The sequence below is a fragment of the Lagopus leucura genome, unplaced genomic scaffold, assembly GCF_019238085.1.
Source record: "Lagopus leucura isolate 7727_CA_CO unplaced genomic scaffold, USGS_WTPT01 Super-Scaffold_100004, whole genome shotgun sequence".
Classification (NCBI taxonomy): domain Eukaryota; kingdom Metazoa; phylum Chordata; class Aves; order Galliformes; family Phasianidae; genus Lagopus; species Lagopus leucura.
In genome coordinates, this window is record NW_024962264.1 from 29,323,087 (window position 1) to 29,334,617 (window position 11,531).

General features: G+C 49.0%; 2 protein-coding genes across 2 annotated transcripts; both read right to left on the reverse strand.

Moving 5' to 3' along the window:
* Nucleotides 1-761: 761 nt before the first annotated feature.
* On the reverse strand, nt 762-2,578 carry MBOAT4 (membrane bound O-acyltransferase domain containing 4). Its single transcript, XM_042870427.1, has 3 exons — nt 2,460-2,578; nt 1,877-2,083; nt 762-1,668 (listed from the first exon to the last, which is right to left on the reverse strand). Exons 1-3 carry the CDS (start codon nt 2,576-2,578, stop codon nt 762-764), a joined length of 1,233 nt encoding a protein of 410 aa, XP_042726361.1.
* A 6,711-nt stretch (nt 2,579-9,289) lies between these two features.
* LOC122180024 (ribonuclease CL2-like) lies at nt 9,290-10,346 on the reverse strand. The gene is made up of 2 exons (XM_042871406.1): nt 10,242-10,346; nt 9,290-9,818 (listed from the first exon to the last, which is right to left on the reverse strand). The coding sequence occupies exon 2, from the start codon at nt 9,810-9,812 to the stop codon at nt 9,375-9,377; it is 438 nt and encodes a 145-aa protein (XP_042727340.1). The 5' UTR covers nt 9,813-9,818; nt 10,242-10,346; the 3' UTR covers nt 9,290-9,374.
* Nucleotides 10,347-11,531: the final 1,185 nt, after the last annotated feature.

Genomic DNA, 11,531 nt, shown 5'->3' on the forward strand with positions numbered 1-11,531 from the left:
TTTCTCCAGCCTAAAATATATCAGGGAAAGTGTGAAGGGACACCTGCTGGGGAAGCACAGCAAGCCCATGCCTTCCAGTTGTGCTGCTGGGGGGTAGGGAAAGGAATGTTGTTTGTCCTGTGCTGACCCCACATAGACTGCCAGCTTCTTTTCCTGTGTCCAGGTTCCCACTAGTTCTTGGGTACAAGAAAGCCAGTAAGGTGTGGCTCCCTCCACATAGCTGTGATCCCAGTGGAGGACAAGCTCCCAGGAGGTAGACACTGTTGCTGATAAATGCACATTTGCAGTACAGATGAATTTGATGGCAAGGCTACATGCTTTCCACATGAAATGAAGCTGAGACCTAAAGCCCCAAGACAAACACTGGGCAGTCAGTGCTGCTGAGAGCCCTTCTGCCCAGTTTGGTGACATCCATGCCTTGCATCAGTGCATCCCTTGAAACTGGGGGATATCCCATTAGTAAAAGACAAGCTGAGCCTCTGGAGATTTCTTGACAAAAGCTCTTATCTCTCTGTGCTCACATGAAAAATTTCTTCTCAGAGAGGGTAGTGAGGTATTGGCACACGCTGCGCAGGGAGGTGCTGGAGTCACCATCCCTAGAGGTTTTCAAGAAGAGTGAAAGCACTGAGAGACATGGTTAGTGGGCATGGTGGGGATGGGTTGATAATTGGACTGAGTGATCTTAGCGGTCTTTCCCACACTTACAATTCTATGTGCAGGGACATCCTCTAGCCAGTCAGTCGAGTTAGCCCAGGACAGGCTCAGTTCTGCTTTGGTTTCTGAGCAAACAGCAGCAGCAGCAGCAGCACGAGGCAATAAGTGAAGGGAAGGATACTGTTGTAGGAAGTCCAGAGTAGACAGAGCATGGAGAAGTTCTCTGTCTCCACAGCCATCTGGATGTAGGCAATGATGAGCTGTGTGAAGACCCAGGTTGTGCTACAGTAGAGGAGCTTTGCAACACAGGAGGTGGCCCGGGAGCTGAGGAAGGGATGGATTCGATAGTCAGCTTCTACCATGATGGCCCAGCATAGGAAACCAAAGATTTGGCCAGGGCGAAGGCCGTGCCACCATGCAGAGAAGGCAAAAGTGGCAAGGAGTGGCTGAGCTGGGCAGCGCTGGTAGACCAGCCTCCTCAGCCAGAGGGATGTACTCTTGTTCCATGTTCTGGAGAAGACAGCCAGGCGATGTGTGGTCTCTAGTGTCCAAAGGTCATGGCCAGAAAGGTCTCCCTGCTCCACCGCTGCCCCAAAGCCTGCTGCCTCCAGGAGGGCCTCATCCAGCACCCACTGCGAGTAGTATGCCAGTCTGAAGAGCAAGGCCTGTGCCCACATGTGGCCCATGCTGGCCCAGCCCTGCATGCAGGGCAGCCAGGCTTCCAGCCATGCACGCAGCATCTGCAGCACCAGCACCCCGAGGTACCTCCAGCCCACAGCATGCAGCGGGCAGGGGACGGCCCCCAGAGACGTGACCTGGGCCTGAAACTTGCTGAAGGAGCACAGTGGGCCTCCAAGGAGGGCTGGGAAGAAGAGCAGGTAGCTACACAGGGGCAAGGCTCTCTGCAACAGCCCCTGGCCAGGCTGGGGCAGCACGGTCCCTTCGTGGATGTCCAGGGCCAGAGATGTCACCTTCTGAGTAAGCAGCATGATTGCAGAGAGGGTGACAGCTGGCCTGGAAGGAGAGGGCACCTGAGCACTGCTGAGAGACTCTCAAAGGGTGGGCATGAGCATGCATATCCCACCTTCTCCTGTCATGCCCAGAGTGCTGCAGGTTGAGGGAGGCCCAGGGGGACCAACTGCTATGAAGCAGCATTTCATGCAGTTCCTCCCAAAGCAATTGGGATGGTGGGAGAGGGAGGGAAGCAATGCTGGAGGGTTACCTGGTGTCCTGTGGCTCCAGCACCAGGGCCAGGTGGCAGAGTGTCTGCCAGCACATCTGGAGGCAGAAGACCCAGGTATGGACATAAGCTGGACTGACCAAGAGGAGCATGAGCATGGAGCCGACAGCAGGGATGAGAAGCAGCGTGGCGTAACTGCCCAGGGCTGTGCCTGCAAGGAGACATCCTCCAGCAAGGAGGAAGATGTACCTAGAAGAGACCAGATGCCCTTTGGACAGCTTTTGGAGAAAATGTAGCTTGGAATTCCTGCTCTGGTGTTAGTAGTATAGTGTAGTATGAGACGTGCAGCCTCCACAGGTCCACACTGGGAAAGGACAAAGCAGGTCCTGCCTGGCCCCTATCTGCGTCACACTGGAGACAGTCCCCATTCCCTGCCCTGCTCTTCTTGCCTGTGTGCTCATTCTGGTAAACCCACCTCTTGCAATGCAGGAGAGCCTAGCCTGGCTATTGTAGCTTTAACCACCCTGAACTGGCCCTACTGCACAAAGAGGGGACTGCAGAAAGCCAGGAGAGACCCAGAAAGTACCCATGGACACAAATTGCCCCTGGTATGGAGACCACGTACCGGGAAATCAGAGAGAGGTGCCCCAAAGCACAGAGATAATGGAAGAGAGCAGCGAAGAGGAAAGCTGCTAGCTGGTACCAGGCTGCAGGGAGAAGGATGAGCAGGTCTGCCCAGCGCATCGAGAACCTTGCTTCTTCCAGCCCCTGGAGAAAGGACTGAGCCAAGGGCTCTGGTTTATATACGTCAGGACCATGGCGCAAAAAGAAGAGAGCCATGGAGACAAAGGTATCTACAGGAAGAGGAATGTGTTTTCCCATTCACTAGTGTTGGCTTCTTGAAGCACCTCTGTCCCAAGGTTTGTGTGTAGGTGGAAAAGTTGGTTATTTACTTTGCCAGACGCCTGGGCCATTATCACATGCTTTGAAGGCAGCAGGAGCCAGGACAGAGATAAGAGCCTCTTTGAGCTGCCAAATGTGTCATGCTGGGATGCACTTCAGAGCAAAATCCCCAGGTACATCCTGGCTTAGTCCTTTCTCTTGGCTACTTCTCAGCTCAGCCCTTTTTGGAAAGCTGTGGTTCTTTCCAGCTGGCTGGGAAACTGAATGGATTTCTGCTTTATTTTAGGCACGTGAAGAGTGTTATTGCAAAGAGAAATACCTTGGAATTTCCCACTGGAAGACAAAATGAGAGAGGAAGAAAAAATAAGATTTTACTCTTCCTCGAATGAATGATTTAAAATACTTAGATTTGTCTATTTTACAATAAATAGGGCAAAACTAGTGCTTAATATTACAGAAAAACCTGTGCTCATAAAAAAATGATTTTTTTTATTTTGAAACTTCTATGAATTATTCCACTCTTCACAGAGCTTTTCAAGCCACCATGATGTTGTAAAGCTAACCTCATTGTTTAGATGACTTTTTTGGTTATAAGAAGGCAGGGACCAAAACCCCATGGAAAAAAAATGGCTGAGTGAATACTGCAGAGGAACTGCCTTCTCATTTTGCACTGTTTGTAAGAGCAAGTCAGTAAGTGTTTGCAGTTCATATGTGATAGAGAGAAGCTTTTTCCATGCCACATTTGGCATGCATGACATGCAGCAACAGCCTGGTTTCATGGGACTCGTCCTGCCAAGTCCACGCAGCCCAAAACTGAGTTTGCAGGGTAAATATTTTTCAAGGCCTTTGTAATGTCTATTTAAGCAATTCACTGCTATGGTTCTGAAAAAATGTTACTGCTTTTTGAGAAGCCATGGTAGCATTGGAAACGTGATACTTGGCTAGTGCCTCTTATTTTGTAATACTAGCTGCTGGACTGTGGAAGGGTAATTTTATAGTGAGCATGTGAGCCATAGGGAAACCTATGAGACAGCTTCATTTGCTTTATTTCTATGTGCTAAACAAGCAACAACATGGTTCCTGTCTGAAGATACAATGATTTGACAGTAAATGAGAAGAAGTGGGCTGTCAGTACTGTCAGAGCAAGCTGTGGGCATGAAATCAGAGCAGATACAACTTGGATACTACTCTTGGGCTAGTATCCAGAAATTTCATGGCTGCTTTCTTAGTGAAATATACTGCTTTGGGAACAGTTTTGGTTGTCGATTGTAATGTAATGTATACTGATCTTATACATATGTAGGATATAGATGTGATCCTCACACATACAAACTTGCAGGCTGCACTGCAAAGTGAAAGGTTCGGATCAAAAACAAAAACACCTTTATTTTAATGAAGACTTTATTCTAGAGAGAAGCACATAAATTGAAAGGGAAGCTATTGAAATGAGGTTTAGAAAGGCTGAACTGAGCTCCTGCCTCAAACCTTCTCTGTGACCTTGGGCAACCTGGATTTTCCCATCCACAAAACAAGAAGATAGCTTCTGCTTTCCCGTAGCATTATAAAGCAGAATCAATTGGAAACCTTGAGACTTTACATTTGCAGCTGATAAGTGGAAAATGAAAGTGCCTAAATGAGAATGGAATTAATAAATAAATGCATTAGTTGAATAAAACACAAGCATGCAAAAATTCTTTCTCTGTTTGCAGGCAGCAGTCGCACGCAGTTATTTTGCTACTTGTTGCTACTGCAGATTTGCTGACCACTACCTGCAAATGGCTCATGGCTGCTTATGGCAAAGACCTTTTTGTCTCCCTGGACAAAAGACTGCATCCCAGTAGCTTAAGGATAGTGCAGAAATTGATTGTTAGGCTGGATATTGGGAAAAAATTAATCTCAGGAAGAGCAGTGATGCAGTGGCACAGGCTGCTCAGGGAGCTGGTGGTGTCACTGTCCCTGGAGATGTTCAGAAAACAGGATGTGGCACTGAGGGCTGTGATCACCGGGCACATGGGCCGGGGTTGGACTGGATGATCTTAGACGCCTTTTCCTACCTTCATGATTCTACGATTCTGCTGCAGCCCCACTCGCAGAGGTCTGAGAAAGCTCCATCTGCCTGGTAGTGATGTAGCTTTGAGTTCAGTCTCTCTGGCTGGTGACTCCTGTTCCCTGGTACAGTAGGATGCCAATATGGATATAGTTGGAAGTTAGGGAAACTAGGCAAGTGGAAGGTCTCTCATAGAGAACACTACAAGATGTCTCTACTGGGGCAATCACTTAACAAAATACACCAATGGGCACTCTCATTACTCCAGTACTCATTTTTACTGACATCTGCAGAGTACGTTGCCAGAAACCCAACCTTTTATACTCTATTTTTCAGATAGATTAGGTCATTGAAACAGTGCAGACATGATCTGTCTGGTATAACCAAAAAGGTAAGCACAGAAACCTTAGCAAGACTAACTATATTCATTTGCAGACTAACCACAACCACATCCTTCAAAGTCACTGTCTGGAGCTCTAAGTTAGTCTGATAGCTTGTATAAGATGTCTTTGCTCCTGTTCACTAGAGAGATTGCTCCAGTGTTAGTGTTTTCTGGGTTACTTCTAGGTTGACAATCTTTTCCTAGAGAGAGGGAAGAAAGAAGGTAGACAGGTAACTATGCAGTCATATATTCTTTGTCTCTAAGCTGGAAGAGTTTGCATGTTCCTCTGGGCTGGGTTAGACAGAATGTTGCACCAATCTGTTTTCTCAGGGTGTTGAGGTCTTCTGGGTTTGATGGCTAAGTCCTGCAATACTCCAGCACTTCTACTTCACCACATCTACAACACATTCCATGTAGTTTCCATTTCCAAATCTCACCTTGGTGTGTGTGCTCTGTTCAGCAGTACTTTTGTAAGTCTTTTTGTGCACATGCAGGTAATAAGTGATTCCTGGGTACCAAATACAGCTTAGAGAGTTTGAGGGCTGCACTGCTAGTCCCTACCACGTGCAACACTTTTTGTCTCAAGATTTAAAATCTCGCAGTGTTTCTGTCCTTAAAAACAATGGATCCTTGAAAGTTTTACTTCAAACTAGAGGGTCTATTCTGAGTCATTTAAGATCATTCAATTTACCACGGAAATTGGAGCTGGTAAAATTGCAAGTGATGCCACAAAAATGTGCACATGCATGTTTTCTGTATTAGCAGCGTAAGGCTGCTCATAAAATTTCTGGTCTGTTTTAAACAGTACACCTACAAACCTTAAAAATCCCCATTGCTGGCTTCATCTGGTTATGGAGAGAAGGCGGCAAAGATAAATAAATCAGAAGCCTGACAAAACTAGAAATATTTGCAGAAATTCAGACCTATTTCTGACAGCAAGTAGCAATTGGCATGCTTTGGATGGACAGAAAGGTGTATGTGCTTCGCTTAAATGCAAGAGGACATGTCCGGAGACATGCTTGCTAAAGAAGGAAATCTTGAAGATTTGAGAAGCTCTGCCTGTTTTGCTGGAGCTGTGCTGCCCTCAAGTGGCTTTTTTTTTTAAAAAAAAAAAACTTTTTTCTTTTTTTTTTTCAATGGCAGAGGAGGTGGTTTATTTTCAAGACAGAATCTTATTGGGAATTCCTCTCTTTCCTTCAGTTTTGAGACCAAGGCCAGATGGAGACAGATCCTTTTGATCCTCCTAAGGCTTTGGTATATTTCAGAGACTGACCTCACTGAAGACTGTACTCTGTGTTGGTTCCATTCAAGCTGACCACAGAGTTCTTCAGACAAAAGGTATGCAAGTCCAGGGACCATGCCAGTGGTGGGAAATAATGGTCCAGGGCTGCATACTTTCCTCCTGCTCCCTTTCAGGCAGAGATCTCCTCCTGCCATCCCACCCGGCTTCTCCAGTGGCCAGGAGAGAGCAGGCTAGAGCAGGGGAACTGCTGGAAGCTGCCGGGCCAGGAATGCCTCTAATGCCCCACGAGTCCATCTTGGGACCTGTGCATTTCAGTACCTTCATCAGTGACACAGACATTGGAATTGTACACACCCTCAGCATGTCTTCTGATGACGCTGAGTGTGCAGTTCACACAGCAGAAGGCAGGGATAGACAGGCTTGAGGAGTGGACCCATGGGAACTTAATGAAATTCAGCAAGGCCAAGTGAAGGTGCTGCACTTGGGTTGGGGCAATCCCAGCTATGTGTTGTACTGCAAAAGCACCAGTATTTCTGTGTAAGGTTTACCAATCCCGAAGAAAGTACACAGAGGAAGTTAACATTTATAAGTTTAATAGAAAGGTACTCACATACCCAGAGACAACCAGCTGGTAGAGTGTCTGCCCTTGGGTTTCCTCCAGCAGATACCAGCGGTGGCCAGCCAGCAAGATGTCCACACAAACCCTTAGCCCTGTGGCCATATATGTAACAGCAGGAGACAATAAAGCATTGTGTATCAGGAGGTCATTCACAGAAAGCAAAGATACAGCGACAGAGCAGTTTCTCACAAGCAGGTTTCTTCTAGTTACATGCAGAAGCTAGAGGTAGTTTACTTGTGTTCCTGATTGAGCATGAGCCCTTACTCATGAGCTAGTCACCTGCTCGGGCTGTGATCTGTACTTTTTCCACACACAGACTGGGAGAAGAATGCACTGAGAACAGCCCTGAGGAGAAGGGCTTAGGGGTCCTGCAGCACAAAAAGGTGGACACGATCCAGCAATGTGTGCTTGCAACTGCACCAACAGAGGGGTGGCAGCAGGGTGAGGGAGGTGATTGTCCCCTTCTACCCTCATGAGGCCCCACCTGCAGTGCTGCATCCAGGTTGGGGACCAGCATGAGAAGGATCTGAAGCTGCAGAAGCAGGTCCAGAGGACAGCCATGAAGAGCTTCAGACTTCTAGATCACCTTTCCTATAAAGAAAGGTTGAAAGAGCTGGACTTGTTTAGCGTGGAGAAGAAAAGACTCCAGGGAAACCTCAGTGCAGCCTTGCAGTACTTGAGCAGAGCTTGTAAGCAGGACAGGGACTGATAGTGGTATGACAAGTGGGAATGGCCTTACACTGAAAGACTGGAGATTAAGGTTAGATGCTAGGAAGAAATTCTTACTCAGAAGGTGATGAGGTACTGGCACAGGCTGCCCAGAGAGACTGTGGATGCAAATCCATGGACCATGCCAGTGGTGGGAAATAATGGTCCAGGACTGCATACATTCCTCCTGCTCCCTTTTAGGCAGAGATCCCCTCCTGCCAGCCAGAGAGACTGTGGATGTGGAGGTCCTCAAGGCCAGTTGGATGGTGCCCCAGGCAGCCTGATCCAGTGGGTGGCAGCCAGCCCACAACAGAGGGTTGGAACTAAATGCACTTTAAGGTCCCTTCCACCCTAAGCAGTTCTATGATTCAGTGATGATGAAATATCTCAATTCCTCTCCAGTGTAAAGAGAGTAGAGCTCTCCTCAAGAGGGCACAGCTGAGAGTTTGAGCTTACCAGTTCACGGAGGTCTACAGGGCCTCTGCCTTTCTGCTAAATTCCAGACAAGGAGAACCTGAGTCACTCATGGTACATTTTAGACATGGTCCAACTGGAACGGATCAAAAAGACCATTCTTGGCCTTCTCAGTGGCCTTTTTGCAGTGGCATGACACCTGAATGTTGGCACTTCTATCTGAGTCTTCTGGGCTCCCTGGGCAATAGGACCAGGGCAAGGAGGACCACTGGTTTCCTGGGTTGCATGAAGAGAAGTGTTGCTGATGGGTTGGGAGAGGTAATTCTACTCCTCTGCTCAGCATCGCTGAGGCATAACTGGAGTGTTGCAACCAGTGCTGAGCACCCTAGAACATGTGAGATATGGTCATGAAGATAATGAAGGGTCTGGAGCATCTCTGTTATGAAGAAAAGCTGGAACTCTTCAGCTTGGAGGAGGGTCATGCATTGGGAGTTTATCAGTGCGTACAAGTACTTGTGGGGAGAAATGATGACAGACTTTTCCAGTGGTGCCCAGTGACAGGACAAACTGTATGGGGGGGTGGAGGACTTTGGGGTCTGTGTATGGCTTTAGCCATGGGGGTTTTGGAGGGCCCCAGCACTGCCTCAACCCCACAAAGGCCCCAGGTAGGGTCAGAGGCATCTGGTGGAGGGGACTGTGGAGCATGCTGGGGCTTATGGGGCAGCCATAGGGGAAGCTGGGTCTTCTGTTACAAGACTCAAGGGAAGTTAGGAAACACTATGGGGACTATGGGTACTCAGGAACACAGTGTGATATCTGCAGGGTTGGGATAACTGGGGAAGCTGTTGAATACAGGGATTAAGGTAACCCTGGAGGAGCTCTTGGGAACTGGGGGGAATTGTGAAGTGCTCGCCAGGGCAAAAAAACAAGGTGGGGAGTCTACAAGGTATAGTACAGGTCAGAGGCACCCAAGGGACTAAAGGGTACCTGGGAGGTTGGGAGAAGGTAAGGGTTTATAGGTGAACCTGGGTTGGCCATGACCATCCTGAATGGGGTCAGAGGCACCCATGGGGGCTGAAGGACACCCAGAGGGGAGCAGGGTCCCACAGTCCCCCCAGAAGCTGATGCCAGAGCCCAGGCCTGTGGCACCTCTTTTATTGCAGGTCCTAATGCAGCCCCTTCCCGAAGGGAGGGAATCCATCTCTCCACGCATTGTCCCCCATTTCAAGACTCATTAACAGACACATAGGTGTTAGCGAGGTGCACAGGCAGCCCGTTAAGGCAGGAGATACGCACATAGCGATGGAGCTGCCGGGCCTGGTAATTGCAAGGGGGCCGGCTGTCTCCACCCCGCAGGTTGCAGGCTGTGATGTCCATGGGTGTTGAGGTGCTGTGGAACCCCTTTGAGTCGGCTGGGAGGGTACAGGTGGCCACCATGTCCTCAGCTGGTGCATGTACAAAGGTGTTGGATTGCTTGCAAAGCCTCCCTGGAGCCGTCACTTGCCGTCGTGCCAGCATGATCCTGCAGTAGAGGTGTCCCGTAAGCCCGAGCGTCCGGGGGTGGTCCACATGCTGCCGCAAGAACTTCTCATAGCGGGTCTCTCTCACAGCCCCTGCTACTGCTGCCAGTATGAGGACTAGGCATAGCATCCAGCTTGCCATGGGTACCTGTGGAAAGTGGGGTCAGAGCCTGGATTGCTGGAGCCATGTCTGGAAACCCCATCTTGGGCACCTGAGTCCCCTGTAGAGTGCCCCAAATATGAGGGTCCATTACAGATCTCCTCCAAATGCATGGAGAAGTGCCCTTTCAGACACCTGGATTCACTACAGAAGTCCTCTGAAGACCTAGGTCATCTGTGGATTCCACCCAGATGCCCGGATTCTGTACAGAACATCCCAAGAATAATAGGTCTCCTACAGTTCTGCATCCCACAGTCACCTGTATCTCTTACTGTACATCTCCTCTGGACATCTGGATCCCTTATAGCTCCCCCACACCCTCAGACACCTATATCTCTTCCATACCACTAGATGCTCAGGTTCCTTACAATTTCCTCCTGCAAATATTTTAGTCCCCTGCATGTCCCTCACCTGAATTTCTGTGTGCCTCCGTTTCTCTTCTGGCCTCAGGGTCTCCTGGTCCCTCCCACTCCTCTGCACTGCTCTTATACTTGTCCCAGCTGAGCCCAAAAGACAAAGGTCCAGGAGAAGGGGCAGGGCAAAGAGCAAGGTCCAGTGTGTGTTGGGGGGAATCCGGCATTCAGGAGGCCCCACTCCCCTCACACCACCCCCCTCTCTGCCAAGGTCACTAGATAATCATTAATTAACCACATGACTGTCTGCACACATCCCCTCAGGTGCCCCCTGCCCATCTCACCATACAATAAGGCTCTGGCCTGATGACGCTTGGACCTATGCACAGGATGCTGAGCACAGTGAACAGCACAGAGCTTATGGCCTGGGGCTGTACACAGGTGCCCCCTCCTCAAGCATTCTGCTCCCACAGACTCTACCTCAAGCACTCCTGCCCCAGTGAATGTCATAATGAGGCCCTTGGGACACAGAAAAGAGCACTCGGAAGACCTTGAGTCACAGAAAGATGCTGTGAAATTCTTGGGTTTAACAGGAAGGGCTTTGCAGGACTTTGGAGCACCAAAATGAACGTGGGAGCAGATGAACTGAAAAATGAACTGAGCAGAAAAGGATTTTGGAAATGCTAGGAGTGCACAGAAATGCCCAGGGAGAACTCTGGACAAAACAACAAAAGAGATCACAAGTCACTGGTGTGCACAGGAAAACACTCTGAGAATACTGAGGCCAAAAAGAAAGGCACTTGGAGGTCCCCGAGTACATTCAGAGCTGTGTTGGGCAAGCAAAATGAATTTGGAGGAACTTGTGTTGAACTGCAAGGATTCAAGAGACAACTGCTAAGCACAGAAAGGCAACTGGAGGACTCTTCGGTGCACCAAACTTCACGATAAAGCCCTGTGACATGCAGAATGTCATTTTCAAGGCCCAGGCTCATCAAACACCTACTGTGAGTTCCCCAAGTGGAGACAAACCTGTGGGTTTCACCTGCCAACAGAGCCATTGCTCAGAGAGAGCTTCTGGGAGGTGGTGAGTGAGGGCTCCCCTCTTCTGATTCCATCTCTTGTTCTTTTTCCTTTTTTTCTGCCCCTCCCATGTGCCAGGCACACCAGGTCTGGATAAATACAATGCAGTAATCCTTATTGCTCAAAAGGTAATGGGCGACCTCACCTCTGACTGACCACCATGCAAGGTCCCTCCTGCTCCAGGTGATTCGCTCCAGGTGATTCACTCCTCAGCCTGCAGGGTTTCCTTAGCAAGGAGTATCAGTCCCCTGGTAGCTGACTAGTTTAC

Bases quoted from the DNA above. Each gene is read 5' to 3' on its own strand.
- MBOAT4 (XM_042870427.1), bottom strand. From the start codon at position 2,578: ATGCGCTGGGCAGACCTGCTCATCCTTCTCCCTGCAGCCTGGTACCAG. The intron at 2,084-2,459 runs GTACGTGGTCTC...GGTCTCTTCTAG, and splicing joins CACCTCTCTCTGATTTCCCG to GTACATCTTCCTCCTTGCTG. The intron at 1,669-1,876 runs GTAACCCTCCAG...CTCTCCTTCCAG, and splicing joins CTGGAGCCACAGGACACCAG to GCCAGCTGTCACCCTCTCTG.
- LOC122180024 (XM_042871406.1), bottom strand. From the start codon at position 9,812: ATGGCAAGCTGGATGCTATGCCTAGTCCTCATACTGGCAGCAGTAGCA.